This window comes from Mastomys coucha, unplaced genomic scaffold, assembly GCF_008632895.1.
Source record: "Mastomys coucha isolate ucsf_1 unplaced genomic scaffold, UCSF_Mcou_1 pScaffold22, whole genome shotgun sequence".
In the NCBI taxonomy this organism is placed as follows: domain Eukaryota; kingdom Metazoa; phylum Chordata; class Mammalia; order Rodentia; family Muridae; genus Mastomys; species Mastomys coucha.
In genome coordinates, this window is record NW_022196905.1 from 257626361 (window position 1) to 257643201 (window position 16841).

Below are 16841 nucleotides of genomic sequence, written 5' to 3' on the forward strand. Positions count from 1 at the left end.
AAAGTAAATTTTAGCTCTTGCTCCTTTGCCCTTCCCTTTCCCCCACTCTCTCCACATGCTCATGGCCAGCCTCTACTTTTCTCTCCCTCTCCCTCTCCCTCTTTCTCCCTCCCTCTCTCCCTCTCTCCTTCTCTCTGTCTCTCTCTCTCTCTCCATCTCTGTCTCTCTGTCTCTCTCTCTCTCCATCTCTGTCTCTCTCTCTCTCTCTCTCTCTCTCTCTGCCTCTACTACACTCTTGACTCCCCTCCCCATGTCCTGAATAAACTCTATTCTATACTTTAAAAAAAAAAGTTTGCCATGTTCTCTTCCATGCTGGGGGAAAATAATCAACTTGACTCTTCATTCAGTCTTTGAGTGCCTTCAAAACTGTGTACATGGCTGGAGAGATGGATCAGTAAATCCCTCTCCTTGCAAGAACAAAGATTTAAATCCAATCCCTACAACACAAGCTTAAAAAATATGTCAGGCCTGGTAGCATGAGCTTGTAATCTCAGTGCTAAAGGGGCAGAGACAGGAGAAAGATAATGGAGGATACCTGGGCTCATTGGCAAACCTTAGGTTAGTGAAAGACCCCCCCCCCCAAACAACATGTGGAAAATACCTAGGGGAACAACACTGAGCTGACCTCCTCACGCAGGTTATACTGAGATACATCTACATGTATATGTACACACATGTATTCATGCACAGGCACACACAAAATGAATACAATGTTTTGTTACAAAAGTAATGGTGACATATAAGAAATTAGACTTGGAATGTTGAGCCTGTGGCTGGAACTTCTAGAGACACCCAAGAAGGATTTTGAAGATTGTCAGCTTTAACAGAAAACACCACCACCCATGTTGTTGATGATGGAAATCCACATAAGGTAGCCTGATGTTTTCCCATTGTACCTGACCTCAGTTTGGCACCTGCACGGTGGGTGCCATCACCCAGGAGCACCAGGCTGGGCTTGGTGTCAAACGCCACTACACTCAGCAATTAAGGAAGGTTGGGACCTTCAGTCTTCATGGATCTAGAGTGGAGGTTCCTGTGGAACACCATCACAAAAGCATGTTAGCACTCTCTCATGGTCATGGCCATGACTTGACTGGGAGCCACCAAGCCATCTAACAAAGCCTTATCACTTATCACTTATCACTTATCACTTATAACAAAGCTGCTGAGTTGGCAGCTCAGGACCTTAACTAAAGCACAGCCCATTAAGAGATGGCAGCCCAGTACCTGGAAGCTCTTGCTGCAGAGGCCTCAGGACGTGAGTTTGGATCCCAGCACCCGCCTGAAAAGCTGACTGTGGCCGCGTGTGTACCTGAAATCCCAGTGCTGGGAAGTTGCTGGGACTTGCTGGCTGCCCTCCAGGTTCAGTGAGCAACCCTGTCTCAAAGGGATAAGACAAAGTGATAGAACAGTGCACCCAAAGTCTTCCTCTGGCCTCTTCAAATGCACACACACTCACTCATGCTTAAACACACATATGAACACACACAAGACAAGCACACACATGCACACACATACATGAACATGTATACTCACACCTGCACATACATACATACATGCACACACATACCCATATATTCACATGCACACACATATACTCATATACTCACATGCACATAAACACACATGCACATACACATGTACTCACATGCACATGCACATACCCACACATACACACACATACCCATATACACACATACACACATGCTCACACACTCACATGCATCATACACATACACATGAACAAAGACACACAAACGCACATGCATGTACACACATGCACACACAAACACACATGCACATAAACACACATGCACACACTCACACATGCATACGTTCATATTCTCACATGCACACACACACACACACACACACACACACACACGCTCCCCATGTGGGTCCATAGTTCTGGGAAGAATTGGGAGGTTCCCATTGTTACCTTGCTTCTTGCTCGTTTTGATGCCTCTTAGCCACTGGTTGGCACAAAGCCCAGTTTTGGAGGCTGTCACACTGGCAGGGCTGTGCCTGCAATTATAAACACTTTTATTTTTGTCATTGAAGGTGGCCTCACTTGGACTCACTCAGTGAGCAATTAAGAAATCAATCCAAAATGGTTGAAGCAAATGAAGAAAACAAATGTCTTTATCAGCTGAGAAATCCTCAGGCAGCCTGGCTCTGGGCAACCATTGTTTTCTCCAGTGTACAATGTACACTATCCACAGAGACATTCTGCTTGGCTTCATCCCTGGGCACCTATCCCAGCCCTGCTGCTGTGTGACATCACTCACCTTGCTCTTCCAGCTGGTTGTCACCACAAGGATACAGTTACTGTCCCATACTTCCTAACTCAATCAATCCTAGCCAACACATCCTTGGGTTGGGTGATCTTATCAGTGTCTCTGATCAAGGATGATTCTAGACATTTTCATTATAGAAAACAAGGGAAGGTGAACCAAAGCTTCAGCCATTGGACAGAGATAGGTGGTTGGTGGGTCTCCAAAAGGAGCACAGCAGCAGACTTGCCAGAAATCAGGGGTTGAGGGGTCAACACCAGCAGCCCCCAAAAGGAGATTTACACACGGCCCATCATGCTTGGTCTCAGGACCCTAGCCAGATGGCTAGTTGTTTTGAATGTTTCAACAGAAGAGTGGACCCTGACTTTATAATAAAAACAATGGAGAGTTGGTAGCCAAGGCAAAGCAGCTTATCTTATGAACTTGCAAAGCTCCTGGAATGCCAGGCTCTGACTGAACATAGAGAACAGTTTGGTTTTTATTTTAAAGAACTTTTTTTTTAAGAATTATTTATTTATTATATGTAAGTACACTGTAGCTGTCTTCAGCCACTCCAGAAGAGGGAGTCAGATCTCATTACGGATGGTTATGAGCCACCATGTGGTTGCTGGGATTTGAACTCAGGACCTGAGGAAGAGCAGTCAGTACTCTTAACCTCTGAGCCATCTCACCAGCCTGGAGAACAGTTTTCATGCCTAAATCAAAACCCTCCTATTTTTCCTCTCACTCAGGTATCAGGGGGACACTATCTTACACACCAACAAGGTCTTATCTTTCCTTCCGTTGCTTATTTTTTTTATCAACAAAAGCCACATGTGGCTTCCTCTCTATGTGTTGTAAAATAAACACTCTGTATTTTAAAGCTCACCAAGCTGGTGACCTTGTTATGTCTGCAGGTCACTAGGCAGGTCAACTGCCTCTTAGTAATTTTCTAGTCTAAACTCCTAGTTGGAAGGTGGGTAGCTTAGCAGAGTTGGTCAGAGGAGAGAGGCATCAGCCATATTTTGGTTGTTTTTTTTTTTGTCGTTTTGTTTTGTTTTGTTTTATTCTGCATTTGGACCAAAGCTGACTCGAGGCAGTTTTTAAAGTGAACCATCAGATCTTTTGTTAAAACTTTTCCTTGAGTTTCACATCATGCACCATGGTCCCACTCATCTCCTCCTCCCCTCACGCCTGCCTCTCACCCTTGCAACCTCCCCCACAAAACAAAAACACACACACAAACAAATAAGCATAGAAAACATCTCATCATGGAAGCTGCAGTATGTCACTGTGTCCCATAGAACATCCCTCAGTCCACACTTCTCCCCTTTCAAATGTTTATTGTCATGATTCATTGGTCTGGTTTGAGGTCTCTGACTTCTGTGGCACCATCAATATTGGATCCTCACTGAGACTCCTCCTGGTCATCCTTTTGCTTTCCTATGTCATGAAGATCCTGTAGCTTTGGAGCCATCAGATCTTATTTCTTATAAACATGACCTTTGAGATCCACCCAGGAGTCAAGAAATACATGCATAGTCAAGATCTAGCCACATAGTCTCACTTATAGTAAATTTAACCAGTTTGAGTTTGCATTAAAATATACAGTCCGGATTTAGTATTCTGGGATAGTAAATGAACAACAAAGGAAATACCATGGAAGAGACACTAAAACTCGTTCATTTCCACCTGTACATTGGGAGCAGTGACTTGGTTTGCTTACTAGAAAGATTTACTACATTGATGTGTGTGAAATATTGTGGCCCCTGGGTTCCTAAAGCAGCCATTTTTGTTCTGACTATAAGAGCAGAACTAGCCTATGTCCAGATCAGCTTCTGAAGGTTCCTTGAAATGACAGATGTAGGCATGAACATCCAACATGAATATATGACCATACCCAGGGCATAGAACATTCTAGAATGTATAGATATCCCCCCTCAACAAGGACAAGTCAATAGACTCCATTTGGATTGCCATTTCTGGTCTATAGATGCTAACTATCACTCTAGAGTGATTTCTTTTGTTGTTTTTGTTGTTGTTTTGTTTTTTGTTTTATGTTTTTTTGAGACAGGGTTTCTTTGTATAGCCCTGGCTGTCCTGGAACTTACTCTGTAGACCAGGCTGGCTCTAGAGTGATTTCAAAGGTACACATACACACACACACACGCAGAGAGGCACACAAAATCAGTTAAAATACATGACCAATTATGGATGCCTGCTCTAGAAGGCATAGGGAACATGCTCGTCAATTTTCCAAAAGAGTGCCTCAAAAGTAAACGCTGCCTTCTTCGGTGCTTTCTTGCTCTGTAGACTCTGGAAAACCCCAAGTATGAACTGATCATCGAAGCTCAAGACATGGCAGGATTGGACGTCGGACTGACAGGCACAGCCACAGCCACCATTGTGATTGATGACAAAAATGATCACTCACCAAAATTCACCAAGAAAGAGGTAAGTCCCAGGATGTGTTACAGGGCCCCTGTGTCTAAAATGCCCGAGCACTGGGAGACTAAAACCACTTAGTCTTGTTAAAGTCCACAAGAAAATAACCTTTAATACCGAAGTGCCATTTCCAAAGCACTGTGCAATGTGAGTCCTGTTGCAGTTTTCCGGTAATGGTAAGTGCAGACAGAGAGGCCAGTCTGAATAGTAGTAAGGAGGTACAGTGGATTTTGATAATTTCAAAGTGGCCCACAGACATAAAAACATCTGAGTTATTGTGTGAAGAGGACCATTGTTTATAGAGAGCATAGCCATGGGTTTCCCACTTATATCAATGGAACAGCATTCAGGGAGGGCTTGAGGATGTAAGTTCTCATTTTCCTGATGACTTGGCACCTCACGAAGAAAGCCATGAGCACTATGCATAGGATGGACACATGCTAAGCTCAGGGCTTCTTTGGGTCAGAGCCAAAGCCACATATTTGATAGCCTTCCTCCAAAGCAAGTGAAGGACATGGACTGTTTTTGAGATGCTGAGATGAAGGTGGTAGAGAAGGTGACAAGATGAAGATAGTTATGGAGAACAAGTAGCAGGGATCATGTTGCCATAGCAACAATGAAGTTCTAGACATGAGCCATTCTTATCCAAAGGGCCATTACATGTGTTTTGTGTCTGCATTGTGAATGAGGGGGCTGTGTGTGTATATAAATGTTTATATGTATGGGCCATACATTTGTATGTACAAGTATATGCAGGTTTGTACACATGCATATGGAAGACAGAGGTTCATATCACATATCTTTCTCAATAGCTCTCTGCCTTATATATTAAGGCTGGGTCTCTCACTTGATCTGGAGATCATGAATTTGGCTAATCTAGCTAGTCAGCTTGTTCTGAATATACCATCTCCTGAGCATTGAGATTGCAAACTGCCATCCTGCCCACCCAGCTCCCCTATGGATACTATGGGTCCAAACACTTTTCCTGATGCCCTGTGAAGAGAGGAAGATGGACTGTAGCTATGAAGGCCAAGGCTTGACAGCTCAGGATGGGCTTTTGAGTTGTAACTGTCTTGGATGCTGTCAAGTGTTTTCTGGTATGAACTTCTGCACACATGAGCATATTCCACAACAGGTTCACAAATGTGTGTGGTTGTTGAGGATATGTGTTTTCCACGTTTATTTACATAGTGTTCTGTCTCATCATGGGTAGGGTACCTTTTCAGAGAAAGAACTATTTAATACATATAATGGGACTAGGAATTCAATAAAAATGTTTAACAAGACTAGGAATTCAATAAAGATACTTAACTCACATAAAACTTGCAAGCAGATAGTCCACAGAAAGTAGCAGTAGCATTATCATATCAGCTTCTGTCTTAGTTACTTTTCTATTGCCATGACAAAATACCATAACCAAGGAAGCTTATAGAAGAAAGTATTTAATGTGAAGCTCACAGATCCCAAGGCTTAGCACATGGTAGGGAGCATGGCAGCAGGCAGACATGGCACTGGAACTGTAGGTGAGAGCTCACATCCTTATCCACAAGCATGAGGTAAAGAGCTAACTAAGAATGGCATAAGCTTCTGAAACCTCAAAGCCTGCCCCCAATGACATACCTTCTCCAAAAAGGCCACACCTCCTAATCCTTCCCAAACAGTTCCACCAACTGGAACCAAGTATTTAAACATATAAGCTTATGGAGGCCATTCTCGTTCAAATCACCACAGCTTCTAAAGAAAACCTTCTTATTTCTGCTTGGAGCTTGGTAGATGTCCAACTAACTCCAGCTGACCAACTTACATTTTCCTGTCAATCTCAGGCCTGGGGCAGGGGCGTCATCAGTTTCTTGTACTGATTTTAGTACTCTGTCTTTGCAATTAATTATCAGAGTTTTAAAACCAGGTATTTCTTCATTTGGTCACTCTATTTCACTTTTAAAGTATACCTTAAGTTAATGATTGGTGATTTCAACTTGAGAATTTAAATTTTTTACAAATTTAATATACTATTTTTATTGATTCTTTAACAATTTCATACATTGTATTTGGATCACATTCACCCCCAAACTTGTCCCCATTACTCCTCCCAGATCTACTCCCTCATCCCCCCAACTTTGTGCTCCCCCACACACACTTTTTTAATAACCCATTGAGTCCAGTTTGTGGGAATCAATGTGCTTAATATGAAGCCAGATACCAGTGTGTGACCCACCTACCAGATCCACACCCTTAAAGAAAACTGACTCTCACCCCTAGCAGCCACCAACTATCAAGACCCTCAGCTCAGGGAGCCCCTCCTGACTCCCTGCTGGAATGTTGACCAGTTCCATTTTGTGCAACTTGAGTTCTTCTCAAGTATATATTTTGAGATTGAACTACAACATTACAGTATGTGTAATAATAAAAAAAAAAGGCCATACAACTTCACTCCAGTCCCCTATATGAAAGATAGGAGCAAGCAAGACTAGAGGAAAGGCCCAGTTTTCACAGAGGGGTGAAGACAATCAGCCCTGGGCTGAAGCTGAAGCTGCACTCAGAGATCTGGACAGATGCTCACAGCAGACTGTCAGAGGCAGCCTGGGATCCAATCTCTGTTTCCCAGATAGCTCAAGGGCCTTACTTTCATGGTGCCTTTAGCTTTTTCAGTATGAAAATATTTTCTTTACTATCCAATGATACCTTATAATTCTTTGTCTCGTGCCTGTTAGCCTGCAGAGCCTCCAGGGATTCATCTCACCTTAGATGGTAGCATAGATAGCATTGTTTGCTACAGAAAGACACAAACAAAAGATCTCACTTTTCCTCCAGCAGAGAGAATTCTTTAAAATTTGCTTCATATGATTGATAGCCCAGAGCCTGCTCTGACTTCAGAACACATTTCCCTATTGGAAAACTTGTGTAAATGTTAAGGATTATTGTCACATTGGAGAAAATCTCTATCAAGCTTCTGTCACATACATAGGAGTTGTTCATTTGCAGCGGTCCTATGTCATGGCTAATCTTTACATGGATGCCACGTGTCCTCCAAGTTCATTTTCCAGCAGTCCTGTGTCATGGCTAATCTTTACATGGATGCCACGTGTCCTCCAAGCTGTCATCCTTGGCCCTGTTTTGTGGCCTGTATGAGTGTCACATTCTTTATTGATATGAATATGATGAGTGGAGTTGGCAAGCATGTAAATCTCTTTCTAATAGGTTCATTACATGACTCCCTTCTTCACTGGATTTAGCAAACAATGAAGAAGCTATTTCACCTCTGCTGTGGAATACCTGCTTTTCTCGAACAGAATTGGCTGAGGCAGGAAGATGTGTGTTTATTTCATTTCTAAATTGATCACTTTTGGTCCCTAATCTACTAAGGTTTTATTAGTAGTAGGTTTGTTGAGACATCACTTATGTAGAGCTCATCCTTTGATAGTCTGCAATTCATTGGATTTTAATATATTAGCAGAATCATGTAACCATAACTACTCTCTGATTTAAGAACATTTTTGTTCTCCCACAAAGAAACCTGCACCCTGAGAACTCATTTCTTGTTTTCCTGCCCCTCAACCCTAGCAATTAGTCTACTTTTAGTCTCCACTGTCTAGCTATTCAAGACATTGCAAATCAAGAGAATCCTGTAGTATTCTATGTGAGTGGCCTCTCTGCTTAGCGTGTTTTTTTTTTTTTAGATATTTTCTTTACTTACATGTAAATTTCTCCATTCCCAGTTTCCCCTCCAAAAAACAAAGAAACAAACAAAAACAACAAAAACAAACCCCTGTTGCCTCCCCCTTCCCCATGCCTGTCACCCCGCCCTCTCCCACTTTCTGGCTCTGGCATTCCCCTACACTGGAGCACAGAACCTTCACAGGGCCTAGGTCCTCTCCTCCTATTGACGATCGAATTTGCAATCAGCATGTTTTTTAGGTTCCTCCATGTTGTAGAGCCAATTCATGAGACAGAAAAGCTCCCCCTTCTTCCTCCTTCTTTCTCCAGAAGTCTGAGATAATGTATTGACCCACCCTTCCAGGATTCCATCCCATCTGTGTTGAGCATGCCCATAGAGATTCTCCTGCTTTCAGATAGCATTTTCCCACTAGGAGAGCCCTCTAAAACTCACTGCATCTATATCTAGACACATAATTACATGTCCTCTTCACTCAGTGGAGATTCATTCCCCACAGCCATATTTCTGAGAAAATCGAACCCGCATAAATTATTGGGCTTGGGTAACTTTGCTGGAGGGTGAGGCCCAAGACATTTTAACAACCAGATAAATCTGAGGAAATGGTTAAATGTTTTTCCAAACAGTTTCCAACTCCTTCCCATGAAGCATCTTATCACCATTAGAGTGAAAATTGTGAGAACTTCTTTCAGCCTTTGGAATCTCCACTTAGCCGGCAGTTCAGCTGAGATTTTGAAGAAAACCAAACCTGCACCATGGAGGTCTTCCTCTTAGGCTTTAGGCAGATGATGGTGTAATCCCAAGTGTAAAGAGATTGGATATGTGAAGGGAACAAAACATCATCCCTAAGCATAAGCAACTTTCAACTCTGTAAACAGTAATGTTCCTCCAAAGGCTGTCTAGTCCTATGCAAACCCTTTATCTAAGGTCTGGCTCACACACTGCGTCCTTAACTTGCCATCCTATAATTGAGGAGGGTTTTTATGAAAACCAGCTGATGCTCTCTTTCCATGATCACCTTCTAATGAAAAGCCCAGCTCATTGCTTTCTTCTCCCACACCAAGGATCATGGGAAACGTGAGATCCTCCACTGAATCTTCAAACTTCAGAGGCCTTTCAGCCAGGCCAGAGGCTGGGTTTCCAATTGTTGGTGTTTTTTTTAATAATCAATCTATCTGGGAGACGGATCCTGTGTCATGGCACCTGGGTAGAGGTCAGAGGGCAGCTTTTGGGAATCAGTTCTCTCCTTCCACCATGTGGGTCCTGGGAATCAAACCTGGGTAGACAAACTTGGCAACAAATACTGAGCCATCTCATCAGCCCAGAGAGGTGAATTTCTTGACCACAAAGAGTAAAGGAAGCCATTTATGCCATTTATCCATGGAAAACCATACCCTATGAATGGAAGCCATCTTCACTACACCTCCTTTCAACTAAGGAAGGAGGAGTAGCCTCACTCCTTCACTAACCATTCTCTGGCAGCAGAATGGCATCATATACACTGTTGAAACACCCATGTTGACTCTAGACTGCGTTCAGTATGACTTAAAATGTGTAGATTTTTTTTTAAAGGGGAAAAAAACTATCTATCTTGTGGCTGCTTCTTCTAGTTCCTCCTGGAGGTAGACCAGATAGCCAAGTGATTGATTGCACTCCTCAGTCTTTTGTAATTATATTCATGATAGGTTGAGCCCCATCCTCCCTGTGTGAACTCCTATGCAAATTCTAAACCTCAATCACCCTCTGGTGAAACTCAGAGGGTCAGGAGCAACTCAGTGGTGATAAAAGCCGTTTTTCACTCCAGCTGGCAGTCTCCACACTGAGCCCCTCCATAGCAGTGCCCTCTAAAGACTCCATGCATCTGCCTCTCTTCCAACTGCCTTACACTAAAAGCAACAGCCACATGGTTTCTAAAATGCCCACTGTGTGGCCCTGTGAATATAACATGGCTATTGCCAAAGTGCAGTTTGCACAGGGTAAACATGAATTCTGAATAAAGAGCCAAGAACCACGAGAGTGGAACATGCTGGAACATGGCACAGCCTGTGCCTATAAACTGCCTTGTACTAAACCATTTTATAAATTAAATCAATGAGCCTTGGGCACAGTTGGCTGCACATACTGCTCACTGGCCACAACCTACCTTCATTCCTCCAAGTCATCAACATACCCTCAAAGCCACTGTATATACACTCTGTTTCCCTTAACTCCAACTCCTTTCCTTTCCTTTGTACCTGGGAACTCCCAATTTAACCTTTAATGTCCAAGTTGTCAATCTCCCAGTTTGCTGCTTCTACTCTGTTCCAACACAAGTTTGACATGCTGCAGGATTAGTAATGTCATGTTGTCTTTGTGTTATGTCCTCACTATATAGGCTCCTGTGCTAGTTTCATTTCTGTTGTTATAATAAAATACTCTGGCACAAAGCAACTTAGAAAAAAAAGGGTTTATTTCAGATAACAATTCTAAGTTACAATCCATTGTCGTGAGGAAGCCAAAGCAGGAACTTAGCCACTTCATATCCACAGTCAAGAACAGAGAGAAACAGAAACATACATGCTCATTCACTTGCTTGCTTGCTTGCTTGCTTGCTTGCTTGCTTGTGCTCCTCTCTTATATAATTTCAGACCCTCTGCCTAGGGAATGGTGCTACCCACTGTGGGCTGTCTTCCCACCTCAGTTAATACCATCAAGAAAATCCCCCAAAGATGACAAAAAACCAACCTGATCTAAACACTCCTTCATTGAGACCCTCTTTCCAGATGATTCTAGGTTGTATCAAGTTGACATTTAAAGCTATCCACCATTGCTCACAAACACCATTTGACTGCTTTGGTAGCCATTAATAAGTCATCAGGCCTTCATTGCTCTCCATTGTTTTCTCTAGCACTAAGAATGGGGGGGCAGTAAAATGTTTGATTTGAGATTTTCTTTTATGATATGAGTCTTACTTTGTATCCCAGGCTGGCCTGGAATTCATGAAAATCCTCCTGTTTCAGTTTCTCAACTGCTAGGATTACAGGTGAAAACCTTTATACCTAGCTAGAGATGAGTTTATTATTTATGCAATATATATTAATTATAAGACTGCATTTCAACTTCTAGTACAGTGTTAATCTGTGATGCATAGTGTATTACATGTATGTCTTTGTCTAAGGTATATATGCTGTTTTATTGTGTATTTAATTATCTTTCAATATATATGTATCTAACAGGCACACATCCCACTGTGATACATAATATTCTCTTCCAATGTGCCATGCAATTGCCTGCTTCTTCCACCTCTCATAAACTGGACCATGTCATGGTTAATGTTTACTGCCATCTGCTCTCAGTATTACCTAGGAGACAGACCTCAGGGCTTATCTGTAAGGGTACTCCCAGAGAATACCCTTCAACTGGGAAGTGAAGACCTCCCCTAAATGTGGGCTGGATGCCCAAATAAATAAAAGGTGGAGAACAGATCAGGAGAGCCTACTCAGTATCAATATTCCCTACCCTCTGCTTCTTGCTCTGTGGAGATATAAGGTGAGGAATCCCATGTCTGCCTAGGAACCTTCCCTGCAATGATGTGCTGCACACTTAACCTATGAACCAGAATAACCTCTTGCTCACTTAAGTTGCTTCTTGTTGTGTTCTTGGTCGTTGTAGTAAGTAAATAGCACCTGGCCTGTCAAGTGGCAGTTACCCAATAAACTGATGAGCAAGGGATAGAGTATAAATTCTTAACAGTGAACAACAGAGACCATCAAAGGTTAAAGGATCATGTTAAAGAGGCCTCTGGGAAGAATCACACCCAAGCCATAGGTTTTATAGGTGAGGTGATAGATACTGCTCAGCACACACAGCACATACCTGTCTCCTGTGGCACTGGAAGCTGCAAAAGTAAATATGGTATCCCTCCACCACCACCACCACAAGTCCCCAGCACTCTAATTCAGTCTTTCTGGGGTAAACCAAAGGTGGAGATTCCTGGAGGGACATCCTTTTCAGAACTGAGTCAACTCATTGCATAAACTGCCAGAGCCCTGAATCGTCTTTCTTATCAGCCAAGGAAGAAAAGAGAAACAAGAAAATCCAATGTTGATAAATAATACATAAAGGAGCCCTCTCAGCGGAAACAGTGCCGAGAATCCTGTGAGGCAAGAGAGAGAATGGACGAGAAAAAAGCCTGCACTGCTCCTGCTCACTCTCAGTTCTTTCTTCTAAGTGAGACTAAATGGAGCAGCCCAGAATTGAGTTCAATATATCAGCTTGTTCCAGAGCAAAAACCAGTTCAGTCAGAGACTGAGTGCTCTCCCCGCCCTCTACGCTGCCCCCCCCGGGCCCCGCCCTCCCACACGTTATTCTTGCCTTTGAATTGCCCAATTCCAAGGTCATGGCATTTTATGAGGATCTTTGGCTGTCTTTTTCATTCTCGTGACTGAAGACCCCTAAAAACAACTCATGGTTTTCGTCAATTGTGGGGAGGTGACTAAAGCAGCTCAAGCCATGGCAGGCAGGAAACAGAGCTGAGCCCTAACAGGAAGGGGCCAAGGCCAGATTAGGTCCCCAAGGACATGTAGGCCAGTGACTACTTCTTCCAACTAGGCCCCACCTTCTACAGTTCCACCTTCTTATCATTTATTCAAGGGCATGTGTGTGTGTGTGTGTGTGCATGTATGTAGAACTTGCCCAAAATGCTAGGTCCCGACGTTCTCTCTCTGGAGCCTCGGGACCAGCCTAAATCTTCTACATTAGCATATGGGCTTCCACATCCAAAGCCCTAGATGTCACCTGTTCAAAGAGCAACCTATTCACAGCTGGACAGTTGGGGAGTCATTATTTTATATATTTCTGTGTATATGTATATGTGTATACATGTATGTAAATGTATATGTCAACATATATATTATATATACACATTTGCTTATTATGTGTCTATATGTATATATAATGTTGCATATGTCTATATTGGTGTCTATAGATATATGTATTCCCATATATATGTGAGCACATTTGTGTATATAAGTATGTATATATGTATATATGACTCTATATATTTATATAAGTATGTATGTGTGTGCATATTCATATATGTGCCTATAAATGCATATGTATGTATATGAGTATATGTAAATGTATACATGTATTTATGTGTATATATATATGTATGTGCATATTTATTTGTTAAATGTGTATATTATGTATATGTATATTGTGTGTCTATACATAGGTATGTGATATGTGTCTATATATAGGTATTTGTATATATGTGTGTCTTTATGTAGGTATGTATTGTGTATGTTGGTTTGTATACATCGTTATATAGATACGTGTGTGTCTCTACATTGGTTTTTCTATGTCTCTATGTAGGTATGTGTATGTGTCTATACAGAGATATTTGACTGTATCTGCTTGAAGGTAGATGTGGGGGTGTAGGTATGTGTGTGTGGCCTATCTGTAGATATATGTGTAAGTAGTTATGTACATGTATAATGTGGGTCTGTGTGAAAGACAGGATCCTCACATGCCTGAGGAGCATAAGCTGTTCAGATCTGCTGACAGGCCTGGCGTCTGGGCAGATCATAGCCTCCTCAGGGTCTGCATTTTATTTGAAGGCCATGAGCGGAAGCTCCTCCTCTCTCAGGAGACAGGGGTGACTCTGAGGCAGCAGAGTCTCCAGGTTTCTGTCACCTGTGTTGTAGATCACTTCTTTCCCCTTCTACCCAGACATGTGAGCAGCTGATTTGCAAAATCACATTGAACTTGCTGCTCTGTCTGAAAGCATTCTACAAGCTTAATGCTTACCTGCTTTTTTAAAATTATTTTTTAGCAATGTTTCTGGGGTTTAAAGTCAGCAGGGAACCAGCAATCAAACTCCTGGCATATTCTCCAATATCAACATAGAGAACACATGTAATAAAAAACTCAATACTGTTTGTTGAATGCATAAATTTTCATGGTAACTTAGTAATCGCCACCCTATAAAAAGCTCTTGTCCTGGTGTTTCTACTGCTGAGTAAAAATGACTTCAGTATTTGTAGCAGGCTAGACTCATTTCAGATGGAATAGCCATCTGTAATTGCCCTGTACAAGAAGTACCAAGTTCAAGGGAAGAATAGCTGAGCCGATTCACTGCAAACCTGTACCTGCACAATTTACCTAAATAGAGATAGCCCAGAGAAGTTGTCGTGAGCTGGCTGGAAAGCTCTCTCTGAAGACTTTTAAAATATATTTTATGGTCAAGATGTTGCCGAATTCTCTCAGGATTAATTCCTATCCAGCCAAGAAAAATTGCATCTTCCCATTTACATTCTAAAGTCTGAACTTTTACTTTATAAATGAATTTTCCCTCCAATTCAGGAAGTGCTGGCTGCACTGCAGATTTTAATGCTACCATTATAGGATCATAATTTTAAGAACCCAGGGTTCTCCGAGGGCCCCAGCAACATGGCATCTCTCCACTTTATTAAAATGAATGAGCAGATGTACAATTTATTTCTGCCGAGCTATCATCTAAATTCATAAGCTCTTTCTCGTGTGTCTGAAATACACGTTGGATTCCCATCTTCTCGCCTTAGAAGAAAAAAACTGTGCCCCCTCATTTATCACTCTGGGGACATAACTAGAAAGTTGACTCTTCTCTGATTCGCTTTGGACTAGTGTCCCAATGCAATTTAAATCCCATCCCTTCAAGGCTACTCATTGAGGACAAGGCAGGGGAACATATGCACCCATTGAACCATTCCTCAGTCATCTGTGTCAAAGACTGACATAAATTCGCCTGAGCTGACACCTTCCTGGTAACGGCAGAGAGAGTTTACAACAGCCTGGAGTCTGTTCAATTGTATCAGACGCTCTGGAAACGCCACAGCGTTGGCAGGATGTAGTGTCAGGAACCATGAGGTATGCTCACGTTCATCTTTTATGAAACCCTCACACAACTTCATTTCTCAAGCGCTGATTTTGCCCAAGGGTAGCAATAAAGATGTTCATCTTGGGTTTAAGAGACAGCTCAGCCTGGCTCCAAAGATCTATGTGATGATCTCAGACCCACCCTGTGCTCCTGTGTGGCTATCTTCAGGCTGTGTGAACTGAGGCACAGGTTCAACCTCTCTGAGTCCTCAGGTTTCTGTCAGATCAAATACAGTGAAGTCTTCCAATGCCAAGGTCAATAATTCTTGGCAAGAACAGTGCCTGGCATGTGGCTTCATAAAGAAGCCAGTACAATAATTGCAGCATCTCAGAGAGGGGCTTCTGCCCCAGAACAGTTGGGCTGAAATTGCAGTGCACCACCACTATACAAACGTACACACACACACACACACACACACACACACACACACGCACTCACTCACACACACATGCACATACTGCTCCTTGTTTACCTGCCTGCTAGCACAGTTCAGAGATGAGAGGGAAGTTGCTTCATATCTAGCAAGTGCAATCAATGAATGGAAGTTGAAAAAGATGCAGAATTGAACCCCCAGGTTATCTGGCAGGAAGCTGCCCCCAGAAGAATTCTGTTTATGAGATTCTGTTGTAACTGGGCAGTTAACACTTGCCTGAGTGTCTAGGTTGGCATGGAAATCTGCCCCGAGTCTCTAAGTGCATCTCCAGTCCATTGGGGCTTTAATAAAATTCCAAGTGCTTAGTTTGGATTTGGTTTTGCCTTTGCTTTTTTTTCTTTCTTTCTTTCTTTCTTTCTTTCAGTGGCTCTGTTGCTTGGAGGGAAAACATCATGTTAACTTCATTTGTTTGTGTTCTGCGACCAGCCCATCATTTCAAACACTGCTGGTCTTTTTCCCTCTTACATGGTGGTTGGGGGAGATGAATTTCTAGTTTCTGAAAGATAAAAATGATGGAGTTCTTTCATTTAGCCAGAGATATAATGGCATGTGGACAGTGTCAACAGGACAGGTTCCAGAACAGGCAGCTATGGCCAGGGAAAGGAGGCAGGAGGGAAGCTACATAAAGATGGCCAGGCCTGTTCCTCTGAAGCCATAAACCAGCATTTATCAGAGTCTGCACTGAAGAGTGCTGCTGTGTAGGGGGCAGTTGCAGTGCCTCAGATTGCTTCCTGACCCGAGCAGATTTAAGCATCCACAGCCAGTTCATGTGACCCCCATCCACCAATGAGCTTATGGCTCAGTCTGGGTCACAAGGGCAAAGGTCAAGGTCATAGAGCCTAGAGCCTCCAGATGCTCCAAATGTGATTCAAAACTGTCATTCTCTCTCTAGCCGAGCAAGTCCTCAGTCAAGCTACCTTCTGACAAGGCTGCAAAATGCTTTGAGATTCCAGCAAGGAAGCAAATTCCACTGCCAGGGACATGGAAGGACAATGGCCTCAGAGTCTTAAAAATAATGAAGCCAATGTTTGTTTAAAATCCAGAGTGTTTCAGAAGATAGGCTATAGAGAGAATACAGAAGGTCAAAGTGTGAAGAATAAGTGTCGATGAAGTTTGTTC

The 16841-nt window shown here is 42.6% G+C and overlaps 1 protein-coding gene across 2 annotated transcripts in view; it reads left to right on the forward strand.

Annotated features, from left to right (window-relative positions):
* Window positions 1–16841, forward strand: part of Cdh13 (cadherin 13) — a 1053312-nt gene that overhangs the window by 919603 nt on the left and 116868 nt on the right. For both annotated transcript variants that reach the window (XM_031341534.1, XM_031341535.1), the window contains one exon: window positions 4587–4727. In XM_031341534.1, coding sequence (XP_031197394.1) covers window positions 4587–4727 — 141 coding nt within the window. The remainder of the gene's footprint in view (window positions 1–4586; window positions 4728–16841) is intronic.